At 50.5% G+C, this 26,653-nt stretch overlaps 1 protein-coding gene across 1 annotated transcript in view; it reads right to left on the bottom strand.

Annotated features, from left to right (window-relative positions):
- LOC128722689 (frizzled-4) overlaps positions 1-17,507 on the bottom strand; it is a 29,191-nt gene extending 11,684 nt beyond the window's left edge. The window contains exon 1 of the mRNA XM_053816364.1: positions 16,612-17,507. Within this exon, the coding sequence (XP_053672339.1) occupies positions 16,612-17,507 (896 nt within the window). The remainder of the gene's footprint in view (positions 1-16,611) is intronic.
- Between the last annotated feature and the right edge of the window lie 9,146 nt (positions 17,508-26,653).

The following is a 26,653-nucleotide window of genomic DNA, read 5'->3' as shown; positions in this document are numbered from 1 at the left end:
TCCGGTTGCGTTCGGTGTGGTTTGATTGGTTCGCTTATTAATTATGGCCCGTCTGTTGCAACCCCCCCCCCACCGGGGGCCATTATTTATTGGCTGATTAATTTCCAAAATCACCGGGAGGAAGCGGCCTTTGAACGGCGGCGGTTCGATTTTAACGATGTGTCAATCGCTTCTTTTGGCGGCGTACGGTTCGAGGTCGGTTGAGGTTATTAGGGTGGCAACTAACCTCAAGATCGGCTCAAAAAAAAAAGCCTTACATGTACAAGACACCACCAAAAAACCGCCTATCGAATCGAATTACATAGGATCGTTAAACGATCGAGTGATTGTCTCTCGATCAATGCCTTCGATCTCGAGAGGGTGCCAAAAAACCGCTTTTATTCAAATCAAACAACAGCCGGCGTGTTTGGGACGCCTTCCAAGAGGGTCACTTCCAAACTGAAGGGCCTCCCGACACCACAAGCACCCAAGTTTGACAGCGGCTAGAGAAATAATTGGACACTTTCAGCTTTTGGGGGCCGATAATGAGGTCTCATTCCGACACGGTTGGATAAGAAAGCGCATGGCAAACACTCGCCACAAAACGTGCGACCAATGGTGGAAATATAGGAGAGATGCTGCGATAAAGCGCTCGTTCAACTCGCCTTCCAAGCAAAAGGCTCCTCAAAAGCCTACAAAAGCTTCCACGGCTCCAGGAAAACAAAATATATAAACCCAAAACCCGCGTATCCAAACGCGTGGTCGAAGAAATCTCAATTTTGACAGCCACCGCTGAAGATCCCGTCTCAGATGCCGACGCGATTAGAGCACGATCGAGAATGCAAAACTTACGATCAAGCGGGCCCCAAAACGATCGAAATGATAAATGGTGCCTAAGTCGTGTTGATTGCATCTAGCGATAAAGCGATGGCGCGCGCGAAAGAGAATAGGACCTCGCTCGTCGGGACTTCGTTTGTCAAAGAAAGAAAGAAAAAAAGGGCTGAAAAGAATGATTAATACGCTCCGCTTTCCCAGACGCAGAAGAGTTGCGAGAGCTCGCGTTTCGAGCCGCCAGAAACCGAAAGAACCCGTTGGTGTACGGAAAAAAGGAATGAAGCGTTGTGCACCCCATTCAGACTCATGGCTAGTTGTTGGCAGAACCCGCTAGCTCCACTAGTCGAACCGGAGGTCAATTAACCTCTACGACGCACATCGATTGACCGTGGTCAAACCGAAACATGGGACGATCGAGACCCAGGGACGAGACACGAGGTCCGGGTTCGCCGCAAAACTCCAGCGGCCAGCGACCATTTATCTCCCCATCTTTAAGGGGTTCTCGATGACGAGACACCATTTATCAACGGGGCTGATTGGTTTGAAGTGTGTGTGTGTGTTTGCCGATGACGGGTGATGGACAAAGCCGTCCAAGCCGACTCCCGGCGGCACATTCGAGAACATCGCCAATCGCGAGAACTAGCGTAGAGGGCGCTTTAGCGATCGTGTACAGTGCGTCACCATGCTTACACTGATCGATTGCCTCGCAGCGTGGTCGAAGAGACACACTCGAAAGCTTTGCCCCGAACCGGACAGCTGTACTTCCAACACCTTCTATCTCGTGTACCAGGCCAACATCGGCTAGTTCTAGACGTCTTTGGCGCACAATCTCACAGCCTGTTTTTTTTGGGGGGTGCCGTCTCGAGCGGTGTATCTTCAACCCCATTTCCAGGCCGCTGAACACCACACCACCGTATCGGTTCGCGCGGCTGTCAAAGATGACAAATTGTTGCCCTGATAAAGTGGAAATTAAATTCTCCACACACTTCGCGTGGAGCGTTTCGGCCCGTTGCGTTTGTTGCGCGTGGTGGTTTCGTTTATTTTTCTTCTTCCTTCCTTCAGCTTGCCTCCGCATTTTATAGTAGGGCTCTGCTTTTGCTTGCGTTTTATTTTGTTGATGTTGCCTCGATCCACATCCAACGCCACAAAATCCTCTCGGGCTGGGTCCCCGCTACCAGCAAACCGGACGCCGGATTCGGGTTTTGTTGGGTTCCCTCTTTTAACCGGGCCTCCCCGAGGTTGTTATTAAGTTATTTCATAATCGAGATTAGCCGGCCACTGGCTGGCCACGAACTAATATAATCGCTACGGGACCCCGGAGGCTTCTGATAACGGCGTACCCAGCGTGGCACGCTGGAATAGATTTGTCACTTTATTTCGCTCGCATTACCACGGGCGTTAGCATGGGAAAGTGGCTCGGTTTCGGGTGTTTTCCAAGCGACAGACGATCAGACACGGCTCAAGATACGGCGCAATAAGTCACGCTTAGTCGCGTACGTGACCGACTACTGGGATGGTTTGCTTCAGACAGACCAATCGACATTTGGACCAGACGTTAATCCGCTGTTTTCTCTAATTAATTGTCACGATTCCAAAGGGATTCCAACGCCACGATGGTCACTCCAACTGGCCCAGTAAAGCGGACGTTTTACAACGCACAGATCTCGTCCCAACAGCTCGTTAGGCTTGGGGACGCTTTTCGCGAACGATTTCCCCGCTGCGATAAGTAGATGCTAAACTTTACGGCCTTCAGCGTACAGCGCGAGAACGGCCAGACAACCGACCATTAGGGTTCGGTCTAGCCTTCGGAGGCTTAAAAACTCAAAAACTCAACCCCCTGGTGATCGTATTCGAGCTCCAATCAAAATGTCAAGCCAAAAAAAAAACGACTCCTTCTCTCACACACTGACACACCAATGGCAACCAATCAATCGTCCGGGAAGGGGTGCATGCTCGTGTAAGCCAAGTCCTCCTTCAGGGCATCCCCCCTCTCTTGGGGTCCCCTAGTTCAGGTCCTTGGGGCGCTTGTTACGCTTGTTCCAAAGTGGAGCTCGTCTCGACTCAAGACCGTTTGGGTTTATTATACCCCTCGAGGCCATCTTCCGTCCGTCCGGTCGTTTATTGATTTCTAAGCCCCCGAAGGGGTTTCGGAGGCCAGTAATAAGATGCAGAAAAAGAAGAAGAAGAACTAAACCAACAACCAAACAACGCATCATCCCCCTCTATGCCTATCGATCGCCATTCCCGATGATCGGATCGCGCGCTGCAATATTCAATCAAAACACCTCCACACGGAAAGTTAGATGGAGAGAAAGAGAGAGAGAGAGAGAGAGAGAAAAGGCGGCCCTGGGGGCGAAAATTCAGCTGCTGTAAAACGTCCGATCGGATCGAGCAAATCCACACACACACACACATACGCATGCTTAAGATCGCCTTTCCTCCGTCCCACCAGAGAGAGAGAAAGAGAGACCGGCTTCTTCCGCTCCGAACGCACCGCAAAAGGGGGGAAATCGTTCAAAATCTTAATCGCTTTATTTTGTAGATTTTATTCCGCATTTATTTTTATTAATTAAAATTTATGACCCCATCGTGGATCAATTTATGGCGAGCATGGGCGGGAAATGGCGGTGACGGTGACGGCGGATGGACGGCCCGTCGGATGGTCGAATTGGAATTGGTTTTTGAGCATCCCTTCGCCCTGCCCGTCCCAGCTTCGTCGAGGATCCTTCCGTTTTGAGCAGCAGAAGAAATGGAGAAAAAGGCAAGAAGCAACTCGACGCCACATACAGACACACAAACACATGCACATGAAGAGGCTTCTCGCTAATCCACCATCAGCCGCACCATTTTATGATGCTTGGCCTATGCTGGAACAAGGGGTTAAAAGGGGTTGAGGGTGCAGACCATCCCCCTGCCGAGGGGTTGGTTTAGTTCGATTGGCGTGTGTAGGATGGAAATATTTTTCCCCAGCATCCCGGGACTCCAGGCTCTCCTGTCCACTCTTATTTAAGAGTGTGGAGCGAAAGACTGTCAAAATATTTCGCGGTCCAGCGCCGATCTTATCTGATCGCAGCCACACGGACTTGGAATGCCCCCGGGGATCAGGGCTTCAGGTTTTGGTTGGGTTTTGGTGTGGCCAAACATGGGCCATTTGCCATCCGGAATGTTGTTTGCTTAGGAGGTACTAAAGCAAGAAATATGAAAGATCAACCTAATTTAGCCAGCCGATCGAGAGAGTATTTTGCATCACCAACTGCTCTTTCATTTCATTCTCTCTCACTCGCTCTCGCTCTGGATGTTTTATCAAGTAACATTTTTCCATTCGAGTAAAAAAACTAATTTACCATAACGAGAAGTTTCAGAACTCACGCTTTGCTTCACCAATCTGAAAGGAAGCTTGCGATCGAAACAATGAACATTCGCCGTTTCGTTTTTCCATCCCAAAATTCTTTGTCCCTAAAAAGCGATCATTGCCGACGACATCGACTCCAAAGAATCGATCCCTGGCAACGGCGATCGCGGCAATGTAAACCCAGTGCCCACATTCATGTGGTCGAGCTCCTTTTTGGTCAGCGTGTTTTTTTTTATTCATTCCGCAAACATTATCGAACCACGACGACCCGCTGAGCAAACGAACGGACGGCCACGAGTCACGAGGTCTGGAAATTATCATACGCGAAGTGGAATAATTTTCCTATAAAAAGGCAATCTCCCGTTCCCGCGTTGGGCTTCACTTTGCTGCCCTCCCTTTCCCATCGGAGGTTCGATTTCCTTCGAGACCGGGTTTCGGCTCGTTACCACCAGCCCCAAAAAGGGGGTGGCGAGCACGGGGAAGGACGAAATGGGCGTTACCTGTTGATGTCTGTTGTTCGTTCCAGAATAATAATGGATGCCCGTGCGCCATCTTGCGCCCGCATCCTCTACGGCACGCCAAGACCACGCCGAATGGAATGTAATTATTCTCAACAAGCCTTTCGACGTCGACGAGCCCTTTTTCCCAGCACAAGGTGGGCCGCCCAGGTCGCCCAACAGCCTCGATCGTTGCGTGCCACTCGAACACGGCCACGAACAACTCCTCGAAACGTTTCGCCCGACTCGGGCTGCTTAGCGTGGTTGAAATCCAATCTGACACCCCAGCAAATCATCCCGGGCCCTGGGGATCCTGGGGTTCCCGTCAGCGGCCTTTAGCAAAACAACCTATATTTTTATCTCCCCGCGCAACCACCCATCCAGTCCGCTTCAGCCCCACCGTGGACGTTGGAGCTAGCACGCGCCTCCAACTCTCGAAGGTGTTGCCCGTAAGCGCTGCGAAAGTCGCCCATAAAGATTACGCCAAACAGGATGAATGCTGGTCGTGGCCCGGTGGTTGAGTGCCGTGGCGAAATGCAAGCAAGCCTCCACCCCGAAACGACCCCTTAAGCTCGAGGGGTCTCAAAGGATAAGAGAGAGAGAGAGAGAGGGATGGAAAACGAACGCAAGAAAATGAAGAAAATCGCGCACACATAATAAACGCGAGAACGACACCGACGGCGCGATTGGGAAGTACGCATTCGAGACGGTTCCATGATCGCGCGAACCCGCGCACTTGAGAAGAGGGGGGAGGGGGTGATGGGTGGCGACGAGCACTTTTTTTGACACATTTTCGAAAGTGTTAAAAACCAACATCGAACGCAGGCGAGGATTATTTCCATCCCCATCCCCATTGATCGTTCGGGAACCGGGCCGGATTGTTGCACATTTTTCACCGTCCCATTAGCGGTGGCCAGGCGCTGTTCTTGACCTTTTTGAAGCCTTCTTTCGATCATTCTCACTCTCTCTCTCTCACTCTCTCTCTCTCTCTCTCTCTGTGTCTGGATTCGCGCAACCTACGATTTGCACGCCGCTCAAAACCGGATCGAACGTGCAACGGCGGAAGGATTACGATCTTCACCAAAACAGAGGGTGGCTGTGGTGCATCGAACTGACGCGATCTGATTGGGATTACGCCCCACAGGGTGGTGCGTGCATCCGTGAAGCCGGGAAAGGCCTGTCGAGTAAAGCCAGCCCCGTCCGTTGGCAGTCGGATTTGGGCGGCTGCGAGACATTGCGCTCGTTACATGTGGGTTTTAGATTAATTTTCCATCAGGCCAAAGGCCGGAGGCCGGGATGGCTTTCCTTATTTTTCTCTTTCACTTTTGTGATTCAATGCGCAAGTAAATTGTCACTTAAGCAGTCGCACATTTAATGTTATTTTTGTTGTGAAAATAGCCACTCAAGCCACTTTCCAACAGCATGGCAAGTAAGGGCTGGTGAGCTGTACAAACGGGCCGATGATAAATTATTCGACAAAAAGATCCATTTATTCATGGTTCATGGAGCTTTCCGTCCGTTTCTGATTAATTCACTCGTGAAAGGCATACAATAAAAGCGGTCGCACCAGCCGCGTTGAAATAATTAAAAAACCAACACCCTTTTGGGTGAAAGAGGGAAAATCACAAGCCCAAATGCCTGCCAGCTCAGAAGGCCAGTGATCGCCGACGCGTTTAGTTGCGATGAGAAAAATTGCGCCCGAAACCATCGCCACAGAGGCACCATAAAGACTGTGCTGGAATGATTGATTTACGGCGTCTCGAAGGCGATGCATTCGTTGCATTAGAGATGCATTAGTTCCGGCTTGGTGAAATCCCGCATACGGATGGGTGAAAGATCAATCATACATGCAAATAAGCACCTCCAGGGCAAGGGAAAACTGCCTCAAATCGGTGTTGGACGTTGACCAAACCGCTCTCGGACACGGCCTAGAAGTTTGACATGCTGAGACACATTGTTTATGCAACGAGGGATCGTAATTGTTTACGGCTGGCGGCCTGCATCAGACGGTCGCCTATCGTGTGCCAAAACTAGCGCGATCGCTACTGTCCTTCCGCATAAAACCCTCGCAGGACCTTCGTGGAATTTGCCACCAACAAACGTGGGCTTGTGCTTGTTCGACTCTTTTTTTTTGTTTTTAACTTCCTACACCACAGTGAACCAGGCCGTTCCCAAGCTTCTCCCGCTGGGTCGGCATCGGTCCGTGCCGTCTAATTGTTGGCTGCATCATCTCGGCGGCCCAAGAAACCCAAGAAAGCCGAAACCGAACATCCAAAGGGGCCCTGAGAATGATGCCTCGTTCAGACCAGAACATAACAAACGAAACGAAAGAAAGCGAGAAAGAAGAGAGAGAGAGAGCGAGAAGCAGAAAAAAGAGCGATCGCAGCATCCAACGATCGGCCATGTTTGGTTGTCCGGTTGATATTTATGTTTCCCGCTTCTTCCTGCACCTCGTTAGCCGGTCGGGTGTGGACGTTTTTTCATCGTTTTTTTTCTGCTTATTTCGAGTTCCCTCGCCCTTCGTTTTCTTCCACCGCCCGAGGAAGAAAGGCGCGCTCGAAGGTGGACGGTGCAATACGAGCCACATGGCCCTTCTTTTTTGGGTGCTTTTTTTCTACTTCTCTCGCTCGGACCGCGATCGAACGTGCCGGTATTTGCCGTCCCCGTCCCCGGAATGTACTGCCCTAAGAACCGCTGCCAGAGCCAGAAAGGACACCAGCAAAGGAATGCCTTGCAGTGAACGTGCAGGCGAAGAAGATCGAGGCAAGAAATCCACCCCGAAAATGGTCCGAACTATACCGAAATTTTTATCTTATCTGGACGCGCGCGCGCCTGGATGTGCACACACACACACATACGCACGTGTTTGCGCTTTTCTTTGGCTGCTCCTGACCCCGCCGGGAAAGGATCCTTTTTTGGGAACGCTATTGCCTTTGGCGAATTGCCGTACGCTCGTTGGATTTTGTTTTGTCTTTTATATTCTCCTTCCTACCGCCTTCACAACGAGGCTCGTGTAGAATGAAAATTTGCCGATAAAAGCACACCGCCGCCAAAGTCAATCCTCGAGCCGCTGGCGGCGATCGATAAGCGATTTGTTGTGTTTCTCTTTTCCGCCAGCCGAGAAAGCCGCTCATCCCATCTTATGACACATTGGCGGGGCGTTTGTTTGCACGGGCTAGAAATTCCACAAAACAAACAGTGGGAAAAACAAGGGACCATACCACCGACCTCTAGCTGAAATCCTACGAGTTTGGGTGCAGCAAAAGGCAGTTATTGCACCTTGCACCACGGTAACGCAGGCCCCGGGATAGGGATTAAAGTGCACACGCAAACGAAGCCCCGGGTGTACGCTTTAATCCGAGCAAATCGAGCGACGCCCGTAGGCTTGACCGGAGACACGGCAGGCTGCTCTTTGAAGCCTTGCCCAAGCAAACCCGGAACCTAATACCGGAGCTTAGGCGTCCCCGACTGGGCGACGCCGGAACGGCTTCTTTGCGTCAAGTCACGGAAGCCTCGTGGGGCTGAAAATCGACCCGGTGAGAGAAGAGGGACACCAAAATAAGGTGTCAACCGAAAGGGTGTCCAATGTCGTTGCTTGTCCCGCTTGAGTTGGGTGAGCACAGGCACGATTTATGACACTCTTCGAGGTGGAAAATCGAGCCTCTGCGCCACAGGAATGCAGCCCATTTCCAAGTGCTGGAGATGCCATCTTTGGGGTGATTTAATTGGCTAGATATTGTCAGTCAACAAAGTCAACACGCGCCGTATCATTACCGGCCCATGATTCACCGTTTTGCGCAACCAAAACCCACCAAACCGGTGGAAGTGGTTGGCAAATTTTTACACGTTAACAAGTCCACAGAAGGGGTGTTCCGTGTTAAAAAAAAATCACAAAACCCGCCCAACCTGCCAGGTAACACGATCTCCAGCTTCTCCGGCCGCTAAATCTCGTCCATTCCGAATCGTGCACGGACAACACCTAGCATCCTTCACTGGCTCGATCGAGTAAGGGGAAATGGCAAAACGGCCCTTCGGTCCTGGGACGATGGTCACAACCTTGGACCGCATTACTTCCAGCCCGGCTGCTTTTCTCGCTCATGCATAACGAGCAATCTGCATCCGTCCATCCCCTGGAGGGTGCACCACCAGCAGAAGGTGCAACTTTTTGCGCTACATCGTCCTCGATCGCCTGCAACGATCAGCCGTCGATCAGGGCAATCATCGTCGACCGACATCGATGGGTTTCTTCTCCGGTGGCAGAGCAGGACCCTCGGGGGATGCTTCACCGTTCGCTTTTCATCCCTTTTTTCTGCAAGTCGGTGAACTCACCTTTTCAGGAAAGACGTTCCACGAGCCCCAACAGGCCGGCAGTGGAAAGGTGATCTAGGCTCGTCAACCCACCATGGGGTGATTAAAAATAGCGAAAAACCGCACGCCCAAGCCCGGGACGACCTCGTAACGGCTGCCTGCCAGAAGCTATGAGCCGGAACCGGCCGTACCGTTTATAACCCACCAAAGGTGCCCTTTCGGACTCGGGGCCGACCTTTTTGGACGGGTTTATGATCTGCAACCGCAACCGGCAGTGATTGAAATTGGTGCAGTAAACCGTGCCCGGTTGTTTCGCGCTCGTGGCCGCTTTGATCGTGGAGAGCTTCTCGTTTTTTTTCTTTTGGCTAACAAGCAATTAACGAGCGCTCTCTCGGTTGCGATCGCGTGATTTATCATCCTTCCCGGTGGTACGTTGGGGGATTTTTTTTTGGTGAGAAAACCCAACCAGTTTCCACCGGCTGTCCATCCCAAAAATGGACACAACTGGGATGTTTCAAACACCGTATCTAACGTGGAGTTAGCTTCGTTTCTTCGAGCGCTATTTACCACTATCAAACAATGTTGAACAGGCGCAACAAGCGCTAAGATGGCCACGGTTTCCCGGGCATCGCATCCGGTTGCGGTTGCACGCGATGGCGACACCTAGAGCACAATACAAACGATTTAAACGACAAGCGACAAACCGGCCGCCTATCCATCCGGTGGCTTCGGACCGACCGGAGAAAAACCGGGTAACGTACATATTTGTCCAATTACTCAAATATTGATCAGCGGCGTCGATGGAGCGCTGGTGTCTCCGGACCATCCTGGGGCCCATCCCGATCCGGTAGCGCTTTCACCGGACGAGTAACGAGGCTCACCATTTCCACGCCCCTGTTTGGGTGGTGATGAGGAAGCTTCCGCTCGCGCGGAGGGTAAGCGTGTTTGCACAGAAATCGAATTCTGCATCTATGTCAATAGACACATATATGTGGCAGTACACCCAACACACACACACACACCCGATGCCAACCATACGGGGCCAACAGCCCCCCGGAAGGCCAGATCTGAGCCAAAGTGCTCGCTGGCAAACAAATGGATCCCGAGCTACTCCACCTCAACAAACAGCCTTAGCAACGAGCAAGCGAGCGAGAGAGAGAGAGAGAGAAGGAAAGAGAAGACGAAAGAAAAAGGCGACGAGTGGATGGGAAATTGTAAATAAGAAGGCTTTTCACAAACACTCTTCGGTTGCAGGCACTTTGGAAACAGAAAAGCAGCAGGCAGGCGCGATCACGGATGAGATCTTCAAAATCCAATTCATGCTCCCGCACACACACATACACGCACACACAGCTCTGCGCATGGTTCCTGATTCCTGGAGGAATTGCACGAGCAAACCGATCGCCTCCACTGCTTGGGGGCTAATTATGATCGCAATGATTATGCTGCTCGAGCAGCAGTAGCAGCAACCAAAGAAGGAACCTCAAGTCGTGGCGGCATCACGTTACGCGGAAAGTTGATAATGATCGAGTTGCGCGGATCAAACATTCGCGGTGTACAATCGGGGGTACTGTGAGTTTGTTCCGTCATGTTTGCTTCCCATCTGCCTGAGGGGAAGTGTACACAGTGGCGTGCTTCACAGTGTCGGTATTATGACTTATTTTTTGGGGAGGAATTCAGCTGGAGTTACTCAATTATTTCAGCTGTTAAGACTCTAGTGATCGTCATCCAGCAGCTTGTGTGGTCTCCACTGATGCATTGCCCTTTTACGATCACTTTATAGAACAAAATATTGTACAAAAAGTGCAACAAAACTTCACTAAGGGTAGCGAAGGATCTACAGTTTTGGTCCTTCGAAGTTGAAGGCTTTTGAAGATCACCTCAATCCAAATCGGCACCGCACTGTAGTGCTCCATCAAATCCATTCCCCAATCGAACAACTCTAAGCAACGATCGTGAGCCAATCCACCGTTCGATTGCCACGTACTCCAACATCCCCAACATGGAACCGAAGAGGCGCTCTCGACTGAATGGGAGCGATTGATTGGAAGCTTTCGCCTTTGGAGGCCTTTTTCTTCGCTGCACCTCCACCGAACACGTACCCCATTGCATGGCCAAACCGCCCCATTGAACCGGGTGGTGCTGATTTTCTTTTCCATTACCCACCATCCAGCGATCCTCCATCCCGGGCAGACCACGTCGTCTCTCGTCAGCCACGTAACGAGTCAGCAATTATGGTGTGGTTGTTTTCGTAATGATTCAAATTTCACCCACCTTCGATGGCTTCGCGAGGGTCGGAGCCACTGCTCTCGGTTGCCTTAAACACACGCCTTTCCTGGCACACTCTCGACCCCTTTCCTCGTTAGCGCGACGCGTCTATGTGCCGTGCTGGGCCCCCATTTCGAGCGCATCTTTTTGGCGAATACCGCTGCTCGGGCCACCGGTTTCGTGCCGGTTTTGCGTGTAAATTGAACCATAATTGGCGATGCTGTACGCTCAACCGAAATGGGGTAGAGGAGTGAATACAGAGACAGAGATACGGACGCAAGAAGTCCAAACCACCCCGTCTATTAAGAGCACTTACTCCACACGCATTACGGCGCACCGAAGATTAGCGGCTGGCCCCCATCAGGACCCGTTGGGGAGACGGATATCTTTAGGCTACTAATAAGCCGAAGAAAGAGAGAAAGAAAAAGAGAATGAAGGAGCTCCTGGAGTGGCAGCAGAAGTTCATCAGCCGGAGCTTTGTTGGTGTGTCCGAGAAACGACAACAACGGGATGCCTATGGGAAGCCACTCGGGCGCAAATAATTATGGCACTTGCATGGCAAACCCTTCTTTCTGCGGGTGTTCACAAACAGCGCGTTGGTTTGATTAATGCAGCGACAGATAGGGCGCACTGGGTGCTGCATTTCCGCATCGGCATCTCGATCAGCTACCTCTTCAACGAAAGTGCAAAAATGAAAAAAAAAAACACCCATCCCAAGGCAGATGTCGGAGTGATAGGGCATGCGCTGCCCACCGACACGTGATCCTTATCGGGGTGAACATCGCGGTGACAGCGAAGCGTGAAGCGGAAGGCCAGCTATCGGCAATCAGAGTTCTCACTTCATTTAAGCTAATTTAAGGCCCCCATCAAGAGCGAGGGGAGAGACCTCGACGCGCCACATGTGGGGTGATTATTTATGCTACTTCCAAGCCATCGGCCGCATCGGGCATCCGGTGCCGCCTTGGGATGGAATGGCTTTTTTTTTTTGGGAAAGACTAAAGCAAACGAACGTGGCGCGACACCGAACGTCACACTTCGCCCGCGCTGGTCCAAAGGACGCGCCGTCCGGAAAATATCAAATTTCCAGCGGAATGAGAAACGAACAGTGCCGCTGAAGAAACGGCCAAAAAACGGGACGCATATGAACAAATTATACATTATTTATTCTAATGTAGAGCCTCATCAAGAGACGGCAGGAGGGCTGTTTGTCGAATGGCGGAATGAACCGAAATTCAAATGAGGACGGCATTCGGGTGTGAGAGAGAGAGAGAGAGAGAGAGAGAGAGAGAGAGTAAGAGTAAGCGAGTGAGGAATAAAGGCAGGACAATAAAACACAACAAACTCGCCCGGAACGGCGAGAGGAAAAGATTGTGGAAAAACAAACCAAACCCCAAAAATGAAAGAATCCACACGGAAATGGCTGCGAGCAAGAACTAAGAACCAAGAACCAAGTGGGTAAGGGCAAACCGTGCACATGTTGGCTCGGAGCAGCAGCGCCGCCCGAAAAAAAGGGCCTGATGTTTATGTTTAATTGGAAAGAAACCCGGCCACAGTACCGAATGTGTGGTTTTTTGGCAGATGCGCCGTTTTTTTTTTCGAGGGTAACGATAAACAACGTCCCTTTTAGCCCGGTCTCGGCTGAGGTCCGTTCCATTCGTTCCCCGATGTTGGTTCGTTCCGGTTGAAACTTAATACACTTTTTCGGGCATTTTTAAGGCCTACCAACGTACGGGTCTCAAATGAAGTGACACAGAAAGTGCGTTAGTTGCTAAATCTTCCGGCCAAAAAAAAAATTCATTGACATCTAAAACGTCGAATCGACAAACAAACAAACGGCTTTCTGGTCGGTTTATTGCGATGAGGAACACGCAATCCCTGACGCATGATCCCGGAAAAGGTGCGCGAAAGCGAAAATACGATCACGTGCGATCGATCGGCAACATTCCAAACCGATCGCGACCTGCAGAGGCGACATCTCGAGCCAGGGAAAACGGCCACCGCAAATGGTGCGGTGCTTAGTGTTCATAAATCTATCACATAAATTATCTCCCCGGCGATCACGAACACGATCGACCTCGCGAACAGGAGGAAGATCGCGATGACACTCCTCGAGCGCGGTTTTATGGACCACGCGAGTGTTATTTCGGAATCGATGAAACCCGAAACCCCGCCGAGGTTGTTGTCGCAATGGGGCGCTTTCAACACCGGAACTCCTCACTCCGGTCACGGGAGGGAGAAAAGTCCATCAAAACCGGACGCGGAGAATCTGGAGGCTTGCCAAACGAAAGCCAAGCGAAACAAAAAAGAACGAAACATTCGAATGAAACAAGAAACGACCGTTTGGACGAATAACTAATGATCGTAAACGTGGTGACATACCATTTTCCTCACGTCGTGATTTACGGGCCGAATGTCAGACGGACGCATCCCGCCGACGTCCGAGAATATGTCAACCCTGGAGGATCCACCCCAAAAAAAAAACCGGTCATCAACGGGAATCGGAATGTCCCCGTGGCGAGTGAGTAGTGACATTTCGGCAGGAGGAAAAAGAAAAAGAACGTCCGAAAAATACGCACGACCAGCACCACCAGCACCAACGGGGCCACGCAGCGTAAATTAACATAATTTATCGACCGTTCTAGGCGCATATAATCGTCTTGTCGCGGTCCCAGTCACTCCTCAGGCCTCACGATGGTCGCTTAATTACGACGGCATCAAGGATGCGAGATGGAACAAGACGCAAGCATCTCCATTTAAAGGAAAGCTAGAGAGAGACAACGCACACGAAATCAAAAATTAAACAAGACCCGCGATCGTCAAGTCGCTCGAATAGACTCGTAAAAGTGTGTAAAATGTTTGGGGATGAAATGGAAGAAAAACGACCCCATCGCACGTTGATGCCGATCGTTAGGGAGTAAATGATGATCGTGGCGTTTACGACCCCGGGTTGGTGGATGCAAGTGGTGGTAGAATGAAAAGCTGTCTTTCCCCAGCGCCTTTCGAGATGAGTTTCACAAAAAAAAGGCTGTCGATAAGGCGACGCTGACTTGCAGGAACTGACAATCTCGCCCATCTCGCTATTTTATCATTCATTCCCACACACCGCTGGCTGCAAATGTGCGTACTTGAAGCTCGTTTCACATTAACATTTCATGCCACCACCCCAAAACTACTTGTTAAACCGAAAGCGAATCTTGTTCCGTGGCGATCGATGAAGCATTCGTAATTTCGACCGCCTGCTCAAAAAGGGTTCGATTTTTTTATTGCTTCTTCTTCTTCTTCTCGACATCGATCGCGCGAAAAGGGCGCCCAAAAACGCGCCTGGGAACCTGCAGCCAGAAAGACAACTGCTTAACCAGGCACCTCACATCGGGCAGCGGGCCTGCGTGGAACCCAAATCACGTACGCGATCGCACCGATCATTCGCGATCGATCTCGCGGACGGTGTTGTTTGAGTGCGTTGGCTCGTTTCCTGCCATTGCCCTGGGAGGGCGGCCGATCTGATTGAACCATCTCCACGCCTCACGGTCATTAGTATTCCCGGCAGGTTTCCCCCAGCGAAGCACACGCACCCACCGAAAAGAAAAAACCTCTTCCAGAACGTGATGCTGCTTCCCTTTCGGCCCTGCCTGAAGAAGATGATTATCGCACGCCCCTGGGGAAGTGTGGGTATGAGCACACGGGTGTGTGTGTGTGTGTGCACTCGTTCGGGAAAATGAATCGAGAGAACGAGAAGAAAAAAGGGAACTGAAAAACCTCCCCAGCCCCCAGCCCTCGAAAGCCTTACCACAACCGACTGGAGGCCACCATCGTGGTGGTTTCCGAATGGCCAGGAACGATCCTCGAGCTTGTTAGAAAGCTCGATTAATGGACGTCGGCGCCGAAAGCCCGGCTCGTGTTGGTCTGCATGCACGGCTCCTAATGAGCCTGAGCTCGGGGTCTATCAATTACGTCCGGCGATCTGGCGATCGTAACCCGCGCGCTTGGGCCACGAAATCTCCCAAATTCCCGGCGGTTGCTTCGTAATTCGAGAATTCACCAACGATCAGCTTGTTTACGGGGAAGTGTACAATTATCCCTCGCTCGGCTCACGGATATGCTCGGCTCATCGGGCGGGCAGGGATCATCATAAGCCGCTCGCCACGGTCATTGGCTCGTGTTTGGTGTTTATTTGTACAACAAATTGCTCTCTTTCTCGACCGCACGCGGGAGTGACCCGGCACAGCTGCATTTGCCCTTTCCGAGCAGCCCACCAAACACCCTTACCGAGGTGCTTCCTTCCGTGGGGGTGAGAACAAACAAAAAAACACGAGCTCACCCCTCATCGGGCTTACCGCGCATAATCAGGCGCCCAAATTGACCCCCTAATGAGGCCGATCTCCATCACCAGCTAGCAAATGCCCCGGGAAGGCTCACAAATCGGCCCCAAATTGGCTGCGGATCGGCCGCAATAACAATGTAATTGAGCATTGAGCAACCTACTCCCCCGAAAATGGCGCCCAACCACAGAGCGAGCTGGTTTCCGTCTCAGTACAATCACAAATCGGTGTTCCTGGGGTGGCGAGTGGGCGCTTGATTGCGCAAGTTAATTGGGTTTTGTTGATCAAAACCGTAGCGTGGAGGGTTGAGGGCGTACTTAACCACAATTCCCGAAACGGAAACCCGGATATCGATCGGCTGGCGGGGAGCGGGTTGCTGATCATATTGAGCTTTATACATCCGCAATCAGCGATCGATGCTCAATTTTCCCTAATCCGCGATCATTTCTAGCCGGTCGATTTGTGGTGCCAAGATGGCGCGATTCTTTCGCTCTCGATGCCCAAAGAGTTCCTGCTAAAGGAGCAGAAGTTCTTCGAGCCGACCCATTCGAAGCTAATGAGGCAAGTAAATACGGCACAGCTAAGGTACCTGAGGCGTGACGAGGTGTAACTTGAAACCCGGTAGCCAACCCCTACTCAAGGACCGGTGCCATAAAATCGATCCGTTTTTTCTTGTTAGACCAAAGTGCAGTTTGACCGATGACGAGCGGACTATGCGGCAGGTAGAACGGACCTTCAAAAGAGCTTTCAACAGCGAGAACCAGCTTCTGTCCTGAGGCTCTGGAAGCTGCAGCTTCAGATGCCTTCAGCTAGATGTACTTTTTCCTGGAACTCCCGTCAAAATCGACTTTGCTCGCGTTTCACAAGCCCTGAAACGTGCTTCGTAAATGTCAATGGTCTAATTTTGGAAATGACGTCTTCTGTCTCCTTTGGGACCATCTTCCCTAATTGACGACGAGCCTCCTCGCATGCCGACGCTCCCAGGGAGGTTCCAGTTAGTGGCCCCAACCCGATTAGGTGTAATTTGTTAGCCCAACCTTCTCCCCGTACTTACCACACAGCCGCCGATAGGCCGAAGTAGTACCGAAGCAGGAACGTAGCCGCACAGGGTGCCGTCGAGAGTCCATCAGTGAGCAACAGCGCCACACCCGGAAGCTGCGGGTCATAACCGCAAGCGGTGGCGTTGCGACCTGCCAACCACCTTACGGCCCACCCAACCGTCACCAAACAGTGACTGATGACGAGCGGCATTAGGCTCTTATCCCATCGTTTGGTTGACAAGATGAGACAGAGCGTGGCCACAATGGCCGTCCCAAGAGCAGCAACGCTCCAGGACGTTAGCCACACCTCAGCGAAGTGTTTCTCGCCCTGCTCGAACATGATATCAGCCTCGCACAGAGGCGCACATCGACCTGACCGGTTTAGCTGTACGTACAGATTGGACCGTTGCATTCCCTGACAACCGTTCCGGTCTGAGACGAGTACGTCAGCCGGTTCGCCTGGACCTTCCATGCACATGTTCTCGTGATTGTTCTCCGCCGGGAACCGGTTGCAATCCAGCACGGATGGCCACGGAAAACCGAACCCTTGCAGGATCGGATGGCAGCGGTTCTTCACCGTGTTGCAGAGGCTCCTACATGGTCCGATTGGCATCGAGACCTTAGGCGTACACATGGGAACGTATGTGGCGCAAAGGAAGAAAATCAGCTGATTGCTGCAACCGAACTTTATAAGCGGGAAGAACGTCTGGAGCGTGAAGTTTGCATCCGACTGCAGCTCATGCCCGACGATGTTCGGTAGGGACGTTTCATTGTAGCCAATGCCCTGGCACAGTTCGATCCGGATCGGTTCGCAGGTTCGCTGGCTGGAGAAGTCGGTGTTGGTACCGAACACCGGTACCGCAAGGCAGCTCATTAACAGCACGCGCACCAAACTCGACAACGCGCCCATCGTGATCGTTTCTTTTACTTCACTATCTTTCTCTTTGGAACACGTCCTAATTGCACGTCTATTCTGAGATGCAGTGCACCTCCACTACACACTCGCGATGATACGATACCGTTTGCGCTCGAACCACTTCACTCGAGCAACTCCACGATAGAGTGCGCCATCCTCCACATAGATCGAGTTTCCGTTTCTAGGGTTTCTTCCACGGAAACGACCGCAACGGGACGGATCTGTTGCTTCCCAAGCGCGATGATCGTTAAGCTAGCTGGCCCAAACGAACGATTCCGGGACGCAAAAGGTCCCAGACAAGGTCTTCTCGTTCGTCCGAAACGGTTCCCAAAATTCCAGACGATGCCGCCCGTGTTGCTGTGCGCCGCGTTTCGTTTGCGGGCTGATTGGGATTTCTCGTCTTTTATGTCTTGTTCTCTCTGCCTCCGGTCGTTCGTCTGCGAGGCGCGTTTCTTTTTTGGCGGTCCGTTCGCGTTTCTGTTCTTGGATGTTGTTTTTCTGTTGTTATCCTTATGATACGCACTTCCCAGCTCACTTGACAGCTCGCGCCGTACGTTCTCTCACGTTCACTCGCGATCGCGTTCTCTCACTATGGCGAAACGTAGTTGTGGTTTCTCACGCTCACGTGCGATTGCGCCTACTGCGATGTTTGCTTTTGTTTTGTCTTCACCAAATCGTATCTATCCAATTTTGCCCACGGGAAATGTTGTTTTTGATTCAAGCCACCTGTTTCAGGCGGGAATACAATCGACACATGAAAGAATCTGTAAATTTAAATCCACACTCGATAAGTGAAAGGAATCAAACGCCATCGCGAAAAGCCAATGATTGTTGCAAAAACCCCGGAATAGAAGAAAAACAAACTCCCCCAAGAAACACAGACACACCCACGTGTACGTCCCAGAATCCCCCCAATACGTTCCCTGGTACATTCACACGGCTGATTAAAAATAAATCATCACTCAACATTGGCTCGATTGAGGGAATTTTCCATTCGCGTGGAACCTCATGGAGAGCTGCTTTCCCTACCGCGTATTCCCCCACCATCACCATGTGGGTGGAAAACAAGCACCCACATACACACCCCACGGTATGTGTACACGGAGACTTTCGGTGTTTATTTTTGCATCGCGCACGTACGTCGTAAAGCGCGCAGACGCCACGGGAATATTACGCTTCGAACGTCTTGATCATGGCAAAAAATAGCCCCCAACCCATCGCAAAACAACTGTGCTCCAGTGCGGAGGCGCAAAATGGTCCCAACAAAAGAACATCTGATTTCAATTGCCGATCGCAAGGTGGAGTTTCACTTCTCCACATCTGTCATTTCGCGATGCTGTGAGATGCGCCAACACAAACAGGATCCCGCGTTTGCTCACTCGCGTACTCGCGATGCGCGAAACAGAAAACCAACATAAACAAAACACGGGCGGGAAGTTTCGCGGTTGGCAAATAGCGCCAAGGAAGCAGGGAAACAAAAACTATAGCACACCGTCCACCAGGCCAACCAGGCTGGTAGTTATTTGCGCGTGAAGCGAAAACATTTCGTCACCCGCGCTGAGGTAATGTTCTTGTTTTATACGCACGGACGGCAGGTCGACACGCACACGCACGTACGCACGCACTTGCCGCCAATCTGGAGATGAATCTATGTCAAACGCGTCGATCCCGCGCCCAAATTGCTTCCTTGCGGAAACAACAAACAACACGGCGACGGTGTTGGTACGCTTTCTGACATTCAGCGCGCTCCCGCCAATAACACCCCATGATAACGGTCTGATAACAGGGGCCCTTTTTTTCGAAGCCGAACCACACGCGGTGGAAAGACGCGTAAATGAGCAGGTTTGCTTGTTATGCGCTTTTTTTGGGGTGGTGTTGTGTCTGTTTTTTTTTTCTGTGCCTCCCCTTTACGAGAATTCCGACAGTGACGTCGAATGTTGCTGCTTCTGCGGGTTCTCGTTTTAATGACACTGCACAAATTTACACCTTCTCTTCACCGACGGGCCTGATCGTGCTAAGCCGGTTTAAGCTTTGTTTTTCTCTACTCCACCATCTCAGCTAGCACGTCTCCGATAGATGAGGCCGCAGAAAAGACAAACCCGCGTTCATTCCACCACATGCTGGCACGATTAAATTACGTACGCGAGCTCACTCGCACGTTTTGTTTTGCTATCTCACGTATCAGTTATCGATAACCACCGTAGGCAAACAGAGCCCGCAGTATGTGTGTGTATGCCCATGGAGACAAGATACGCAACGCAAGCACCTGAGAATCCTTCCTAATCCCGGAGGCCAGACTGATAGCGCGGCTGTTCGCAGGTTAGCCAGCCCTTGGGGTGTTTTTCGGTTTCACGTTTCGGTTCGCTTTACACGCACCTTTCACGAAGGATCACGGGACACTTGGGTGGATTTTGGAGCACACCTAAGGGGTGAAAACAACCACGCGCACCCGAACTCGAATAACAAAAAGGCGAACTTCCAGCGCACGTGAGGTTCCCCGTCTGTACGCAACTCGCTCGGTAAAAAAACTGACTGAATCGATCGCGAGTCAAACCGGCCGGACCTCTCGAGACGGTGAGATTGAACTCACTCTTAGTTTTTTACGCTCTTTCTCTCTTTGTGTTTGGTTTCTCTCACGCAATGGCTTCTCACGTAGAAGAGCACATGCGTGCCGATGCTGTGAGTGAGAAAATTCCAGCAACATGCTCGCTCACTGTCCGTTTATGCTGCTGCAGGAATACCTACGCACTGTGGAAACTTTACAAGAACCAAGAATAATGTATGTGTTGTTCAAACAAACAACGGATAGCGTATTTTTTGTATAAATGCATCTGAACGAGGCATCCACATTATTTAATATAATTGATATATTTTTATTATTTCAAAATTATCTTTAACACGAAACGTACTGTGCTTTAATTTATTGATCTTTTACTAACATTGATTTTATAAACAGTAGTTAACAAATTAAATCAATAATGTTTAACTTAATTCCCAGCAAGCCCACTGTGAATTTCATAAATTTTCCACCCCCTCTCTCTCTCTCTCTCTTGTTTTTGTGTTTTTGAGCTTTGGCTCTCTTTCTCACTTTCAAGGCAGTAAATTCTCTCAGATTAACATCCCACCGACGGATTTGAATTTATATTTTGCAAACATAACATCTACTAAAAACTAGACACATATTTTAATCATAATGACCTCGTCCCATGAAACGCCGACTAAATAATTCAAGAGCCCTTTCCGTCGATCTACCAGAAACAATCGATTAGAATGGCACTCGTCACGTTCCCGTTTTTCCTCTTCGCTCCCCACACGATCTAATCGCGAGTATGCTCCCTCGATCGACGAGCGGTGAGAAATGAGCTGCTTAAGATTCTTTCCAGAAGACAAAACAACAACCCACCGGGCGGACCTCGCACCCCATCAACGCAAACAAACCCTCTCGTTCGGTTGCCTATGAGAGGGGGTTTTAAAAACGATTCCAGACGCACGCACACACAAAAAAAAATAACCCCATGGCATGCCAAGATCCGTGCTCAAGCGTCGCTAGGCAACCGGGAAGAATCGCTCGCCCGTGTGGGTATGATGGAATCCCGCTACGCAAGCCACCCAAAGGGCCCCTACCGCTGAAAGGTATCGCATCATGCCCGATCGATTATTTCCCGATCGACGATCTTCACTGAGCCGGTTTCGGTCAGAGGCAAGGGCAGAGAACGCACACGCAACCCCGCGTTATGCTGCGCAGGGGATGAAGAAAAAAAATAATAATCCAACCATCCAATTTCAAGCGCGGGTCATAAACCATCCCCGCCAGATGCCCGGTGCAATAAATCATGTCGAGCAGACACACGAAAGCCCTCAACGACCCCATTGGGCCCCCGAGGGGATGGCCAAAGCCTACTATTTACCGCTTCATAATCGTTTGGCAGTGGAGCCATAATTTCGTTATGCAAATAAAAATCCAAAACTAGCCGCCCGAAGAACCGAAGGGCTCGCCAGTTCACCCAGGATGGTGATAAACAGCGCGTTAATCGATCGAAGAATGGATATTGAAATAGCGCCCGAACCGGGGTTTAGAAGGAGACGGATTAAATGTAGAGCATGCTTTCGGCGAACCATGCACCGAAAGCGGTAGAACCGATGAGGGGTCTGCTTGGGCGAAAAACTAACTAACAATCTTGGACCCCGCGTGTTTCGTTGCTCTACCCCTCGAAGTTCCTTAGCATCTCGGCTCAAAGCCTCCCGGAGGCACGCTGAAGCTCGAGTATAATTATACCCAACAACCAGTGCCACGAAGCAAAACTGCTGGCTTCTGCGCCCGCGGGCTCCAGCATGGAAATTTTGGCTCTTCATTATGCTGGTACCTCGTGTGCTCCATCTCGTCCGTTCCCTGGAAGCAGCAGCAGCAGCTGCTCTTTCTCAAACCAGAACCGGGTTCCTCATTATTGTGCCTTCGCGCAGTTCGTCAGTGCGGAAACGCACCTTCTGCGGGCTGCCAAATGGAGTCGAGGATCCGCGTGATGGAGCTTTAAAAAGGTCTGCCATGGTCGTTTGCGGTCCTAATCTCACTCTCGACGGTGCTCGTTGTCAAATCAATCGATCAACCGATCGACGAGGCGTTTCCCTTGAGCTGCTGCTGGTGTGGAAGGGAAAAGGCGACGCAAATTTCTTTTTCCATCACTTTTCACCCGTACAACTCGTCCACTTGTGGGATGATGGTTTTCCATTCTTTTTGTTCTTTTTTTTCTCCCTTTTCTCTCTCTCTCTCTCTCCCTCCCATCATCTTGTTATTGATGAGATGTACGTTCTGTTTCTCTTCGTTCCTCTTTTTTTTCCTGATCGTACGGTTTTTCGGGTGCTTTTCTTGCGTTCCCGCATCTCCCAACGCGCCCCGGGACGGCACGATGACTCGTTCACTTTTTTCCCCCCTGTCTGAGATCTTCCTTTATTAACGAGGTTCGCTGCTAAGAAACAAGTCATAAAACTTAACATCGAACGGGCGGGCACAGCATAAGCCAGCCAAGATGAGAGCACGTTTCTTTCACGACCCTCGGGCTGGGCGAGAAGGTGGATGGAAAAATGAACCAGCCGGCGGGTGGAATGGATTTCCATTCCAGAAATGGACGAACGAGAGAGAGAGAAGAGGTTAGAGAAAAAGACAAAGACGCATCATGCCCATGCGAGGAGTAGAAGTACGGGAAAAGCAACACCACGAAGGTCTCTGCACGGTTGCTACCACGCGCGCATGTTGCGCCTCGTTATCAGTGTTCTCACTGGGCTCCCCTCTTGAGCCACCGGGGGCTTCCAAAGGGGGTTCCTGTTTTTTTTTCGCCGAACCGATGGGTCTTAATTTTCTTCCTCCCTTCGGTGCCCTTTTCCCGGGTCGGTGATGATCGTACCAGGCCGGACATGTAGCGCTTATCTTGTTGTAGCTGTTGAAACTGTCCCCCGGTGTCGGGATGTGTTAAATGGCGCAGCATCGCGCGGACAGGCCTTCACTGGGTGGAGGGGTTGCTTTTCGGGGGTGGGTGTGTGGCTCGTTTAGATAGGGCGTGTTGCTGGAAGTTCGTAATTAAACGGGCCTTTTTTGTTCCCATTTCGAATGCACCAAAACGACTCGATCAGCTACTATTCGGGGTGGTGACGATGCCATCAAAAAACGAAAAATGTGTTTCGAAAACACGAGTCACACTATCAATAATAGTTTACGACTGGTACTGTCGTAAAATAAGCTTTGCATTCGTCTCAGCAACCAAATAAAGATTTATGCTTAAGTTGCACTGAAAATAACCGAACTCTGGCTGTGGTAGGAAGCACTCGTTTGCTATTCTACAAGGGAAATAAACTTCGCAAAAGGCGCTATAGCGACTTGGACGAGTTCAACACACCCCTTAGCATTCAAACCGGCGCGATCCGACAACACTTGGTGCGAAGGCAACGGCAAAACATGCCGCGGTAGAGGTGCAAAAAAAGAAGAATAAATGGAAAAACTCATCCCACCCGTAGACAGGTACCATTTAGCAAGATATATTGGAGCATGGACAATCCAGATTATAGGGTTGTCCCGTGATGCAATTGATGCAACCTTGGGACTGGATTACCGACGCTACAGTGCAACACGTGTGATTAGCAGTTGGCTAATTAAGGACTAAACCAATTGTGGAACATCTGCACTTTTTAAAATGAAAATTTATTACAAAAATGAAGTGGAATGTTGGTTTAAAAAATAAATACGATGTATTTCGATCGCTATGCAAAATGTTTGCCCTCAACTGTTCATACTGCGCCAATGTAACCACAGCGCATCAAAGAGTTTTTTTGTAATTTCCAATAATCACATATGGAATGGAAAAAAGGCAGAAAGAGAGAGGGCGAATCGCGAATACATCACCCGCGGTAACAGCTCTCGGTTGCAAAGTGCGCAATTTTTACTTGTCTTGCCTTTTCGGCCAGTACCATCTGCATGCTCGCGCGTTCGCCCTTCGCTCCTTCGCTCATTCACCTACGAAACACCCCCAAATGAAGCTGCCCCCCAGCACAGCAACACACAGGCATGCCTGTGTAGCCTTTCGCGCCAGCCAGCACCAAACGAGCCCTTTGTGCAGGGGGAATCCTTGCGCATCGTGCGCCGTACGCGTGCAAAATGGGGCGTTTTCGGTACCGACTGCGTACAGGTATCAGTTCTCGTTAATCGGAGAAGAGCTCGTTTTATGTTGTTACTTATTTATTTTTTCCTCTGCTGCGGTTTTTTTTTTCTCTCGGGATCCGTTCGAATTCGTTCCTCTCCCCTCGGTGGAGCTCAAAGCTCGTTACCCACGGGTGGTGATGGCCGGGGAACACGTACGGGGCATGTACGAGCTTTTATGCTCGGGCTTATCTGTGCGCGAGCCCCATCGGCAGCGCGAGCCTTATGGCAGGAAGCGCATAAGAAGAATCCGTTCCGTTTCCACGCGTACGAGCGTTTACAGATGTTTCCTAGTGTCTGGTCTGGATCCCGCGCACGAGCATCGCGCTCATTAGCAATGGACGCCTTTTTTGGAATGGGGTGGAAGCACCCCTAAAGCAACAAAAAAAAACCTCTACACCCAGAAGCCACCTAGCCGTCCGGAGCGGCAATTGCGTTCGCGTTAACGATGCAAATAGAACAACATTCTTGCGGTGCAGGTTGCGCGGCTCTGGTGTATGCTTTTTACCGTGCGTCGATTAAAACATTCACCCGTCGAATAGCAGCCTTTGATGGGCTGTATGTTCCGTCAATTTATGTGTTTGTTTTACATCCGGTGGGGCCGCAATATGAAAGAAACAAAAAAAAAACATTCAACAATTAGACGGATGCATGTAAGCAACCGTTCGTAACATGATTTTAAGTAGGCCTTTCAAAGGGCTTTTACAGCCATACAAGGGAATGTATTACCGCGTAAATGCGCTTAATCAGAGAAGAAGTGAAAAAAGCCCGTATAGGTTAAGGCGCGGTTACGCGCAGAATCTCCAAACTAAATCAGCGAATAGCTACACCCTTCAGGGCTTGAGATGCGACGGCTTTCCAGCGCACTCGTGCCGTCGAAACGTGGATGGCAAAATAATCTATCTTGTTAAAATAACGATAGCTTGTTGAACGAACGAATTGGCACGAATACGCTGCAAAGCGTACCAGGAGCTGTCCGGCGCTTTGCTCCCCGGGTGTGCCATTTCCTTGCGGATCATCGGACCCCGGGTTGGCGGTTTTCTGGCGCATTCTCGCGCCTTTCCGGCCGTGATCCGCAAAAGCGATACCGAATAACGAGCGTAAAAAGGAAACGAGTACATGTATTTAATTTTTCAAACCGCATCCCTTGATTCCCCAGACTCCAGCCGGTTCAGCCCGTTCACTTCCAGCGCCAGCGAGCAAGCAAGCACCTATCCGTTCTCATTAGCCTGCTAGGAAGATCGACGCACGGTGGTGGCCCACCGAAAACCGGGTAAAGAAGGGCAGCAAACCGACCAGAATTACCATCGCCAGTGTGGTAGACTTTAAATCACGATAAAAAATTGTTCAACTCGTTCTTTGTCCGTCTGCCTTCGCGCGGGTTGCGTAGCGTGTTGTATGTTTACGCGAAACTTTACGCAAACGCTGACGCCCGTTCTAGGGGTGAGAGGGGAGGGAGGTTAGTGGTTGGGAGCAGATTGAAAACAAGCGAAAGGCTGGAGCTCCAGAACGCATGGAAACGTTTTCCTGCTTCCTCACACGAGAGTGAGCTTCTTTAACCGGGTTCGTCGCTTGACGGCGCATTGAAGTCACCGGAGCTTTTTCACTCGTTCGCAAGCTCCGTGCGCCCGTCTCACAGCAGCTATGTTTGAGAATCATGGCGTCGTTGCTCGTTTGCATGTCCATTTCTTTCGCTCGTATTCTCCGCGATTCGTGCCTGCTGCGCAGCCGGTACTTCTGTGAGCATAAAATATAAAAAAAGGAACGCAGCAAACGAGAATAAACCAAAATATCGTTAATCACCACAAACGCAGCAGATATTTCAACAATGTTGGCTCGTCCTCACTCGTGCCTCCTTTCGAAAGGGAGGACACCATCATCCACCACCGGCGTGATCCTCGAGCTCCGTTGTTCTTAACAATGCAATCAAGGATGGACACGAATGAAAACAAAAAAATAGCCACACAAGACACGAAAAATAAACCACACCACACTGTTGCAATGTGTTTCCATCCGGCGAGATGTTGCGGGATTTTGGCGGTCATAAATAAGCATAAAGCGTTTCGGAGTTGTTTCGTTCCCGCAATTTTTGGCATTTCTTTACATTTTTCACATTCGACTCGATTGTTTTTCGTTCTTTTTTAGCCATTCCTACCAGCTTCACGACCCGGACAGGCGGGTCGAGGATCCGTCGAGAGGAATAAATTCTCGACTTGTTTCAACCAGGCGGTGGTACAGTGAAATAGAGTCGGTGTTTTAATTTGCATGTTGATGGGCAGCGAAACGCTTTTTACACGTTCGAAAATCAATAACACAAATCACGACGATGGATAGTTATGCGCTGGGTTTGAGAAATGTTTAAAGCTTGTTTATGTTCACCAAATGCTAATGTAATAGCGAGTCATTGATAATTACCTGATAAATGATATGCGAATGAATTATTTATGTCAACCAT

Source organism: Anopheles nili, chromosome 3 (assembly GCF_943737925.1).
Source record: "Anopheles nili chromosome 3, idAnoNiliSN_F5_01, whole genome shotgun sequence".
Lineage (NCBI taxonomy): Eukaryota > Metazoa > Arthropoda > Insecta > Diptera > Culicidae > Anopheles > Anopheles nili.
This window is presented reverse-complemented; position numbering and strand designations above follow the sequence as displayed.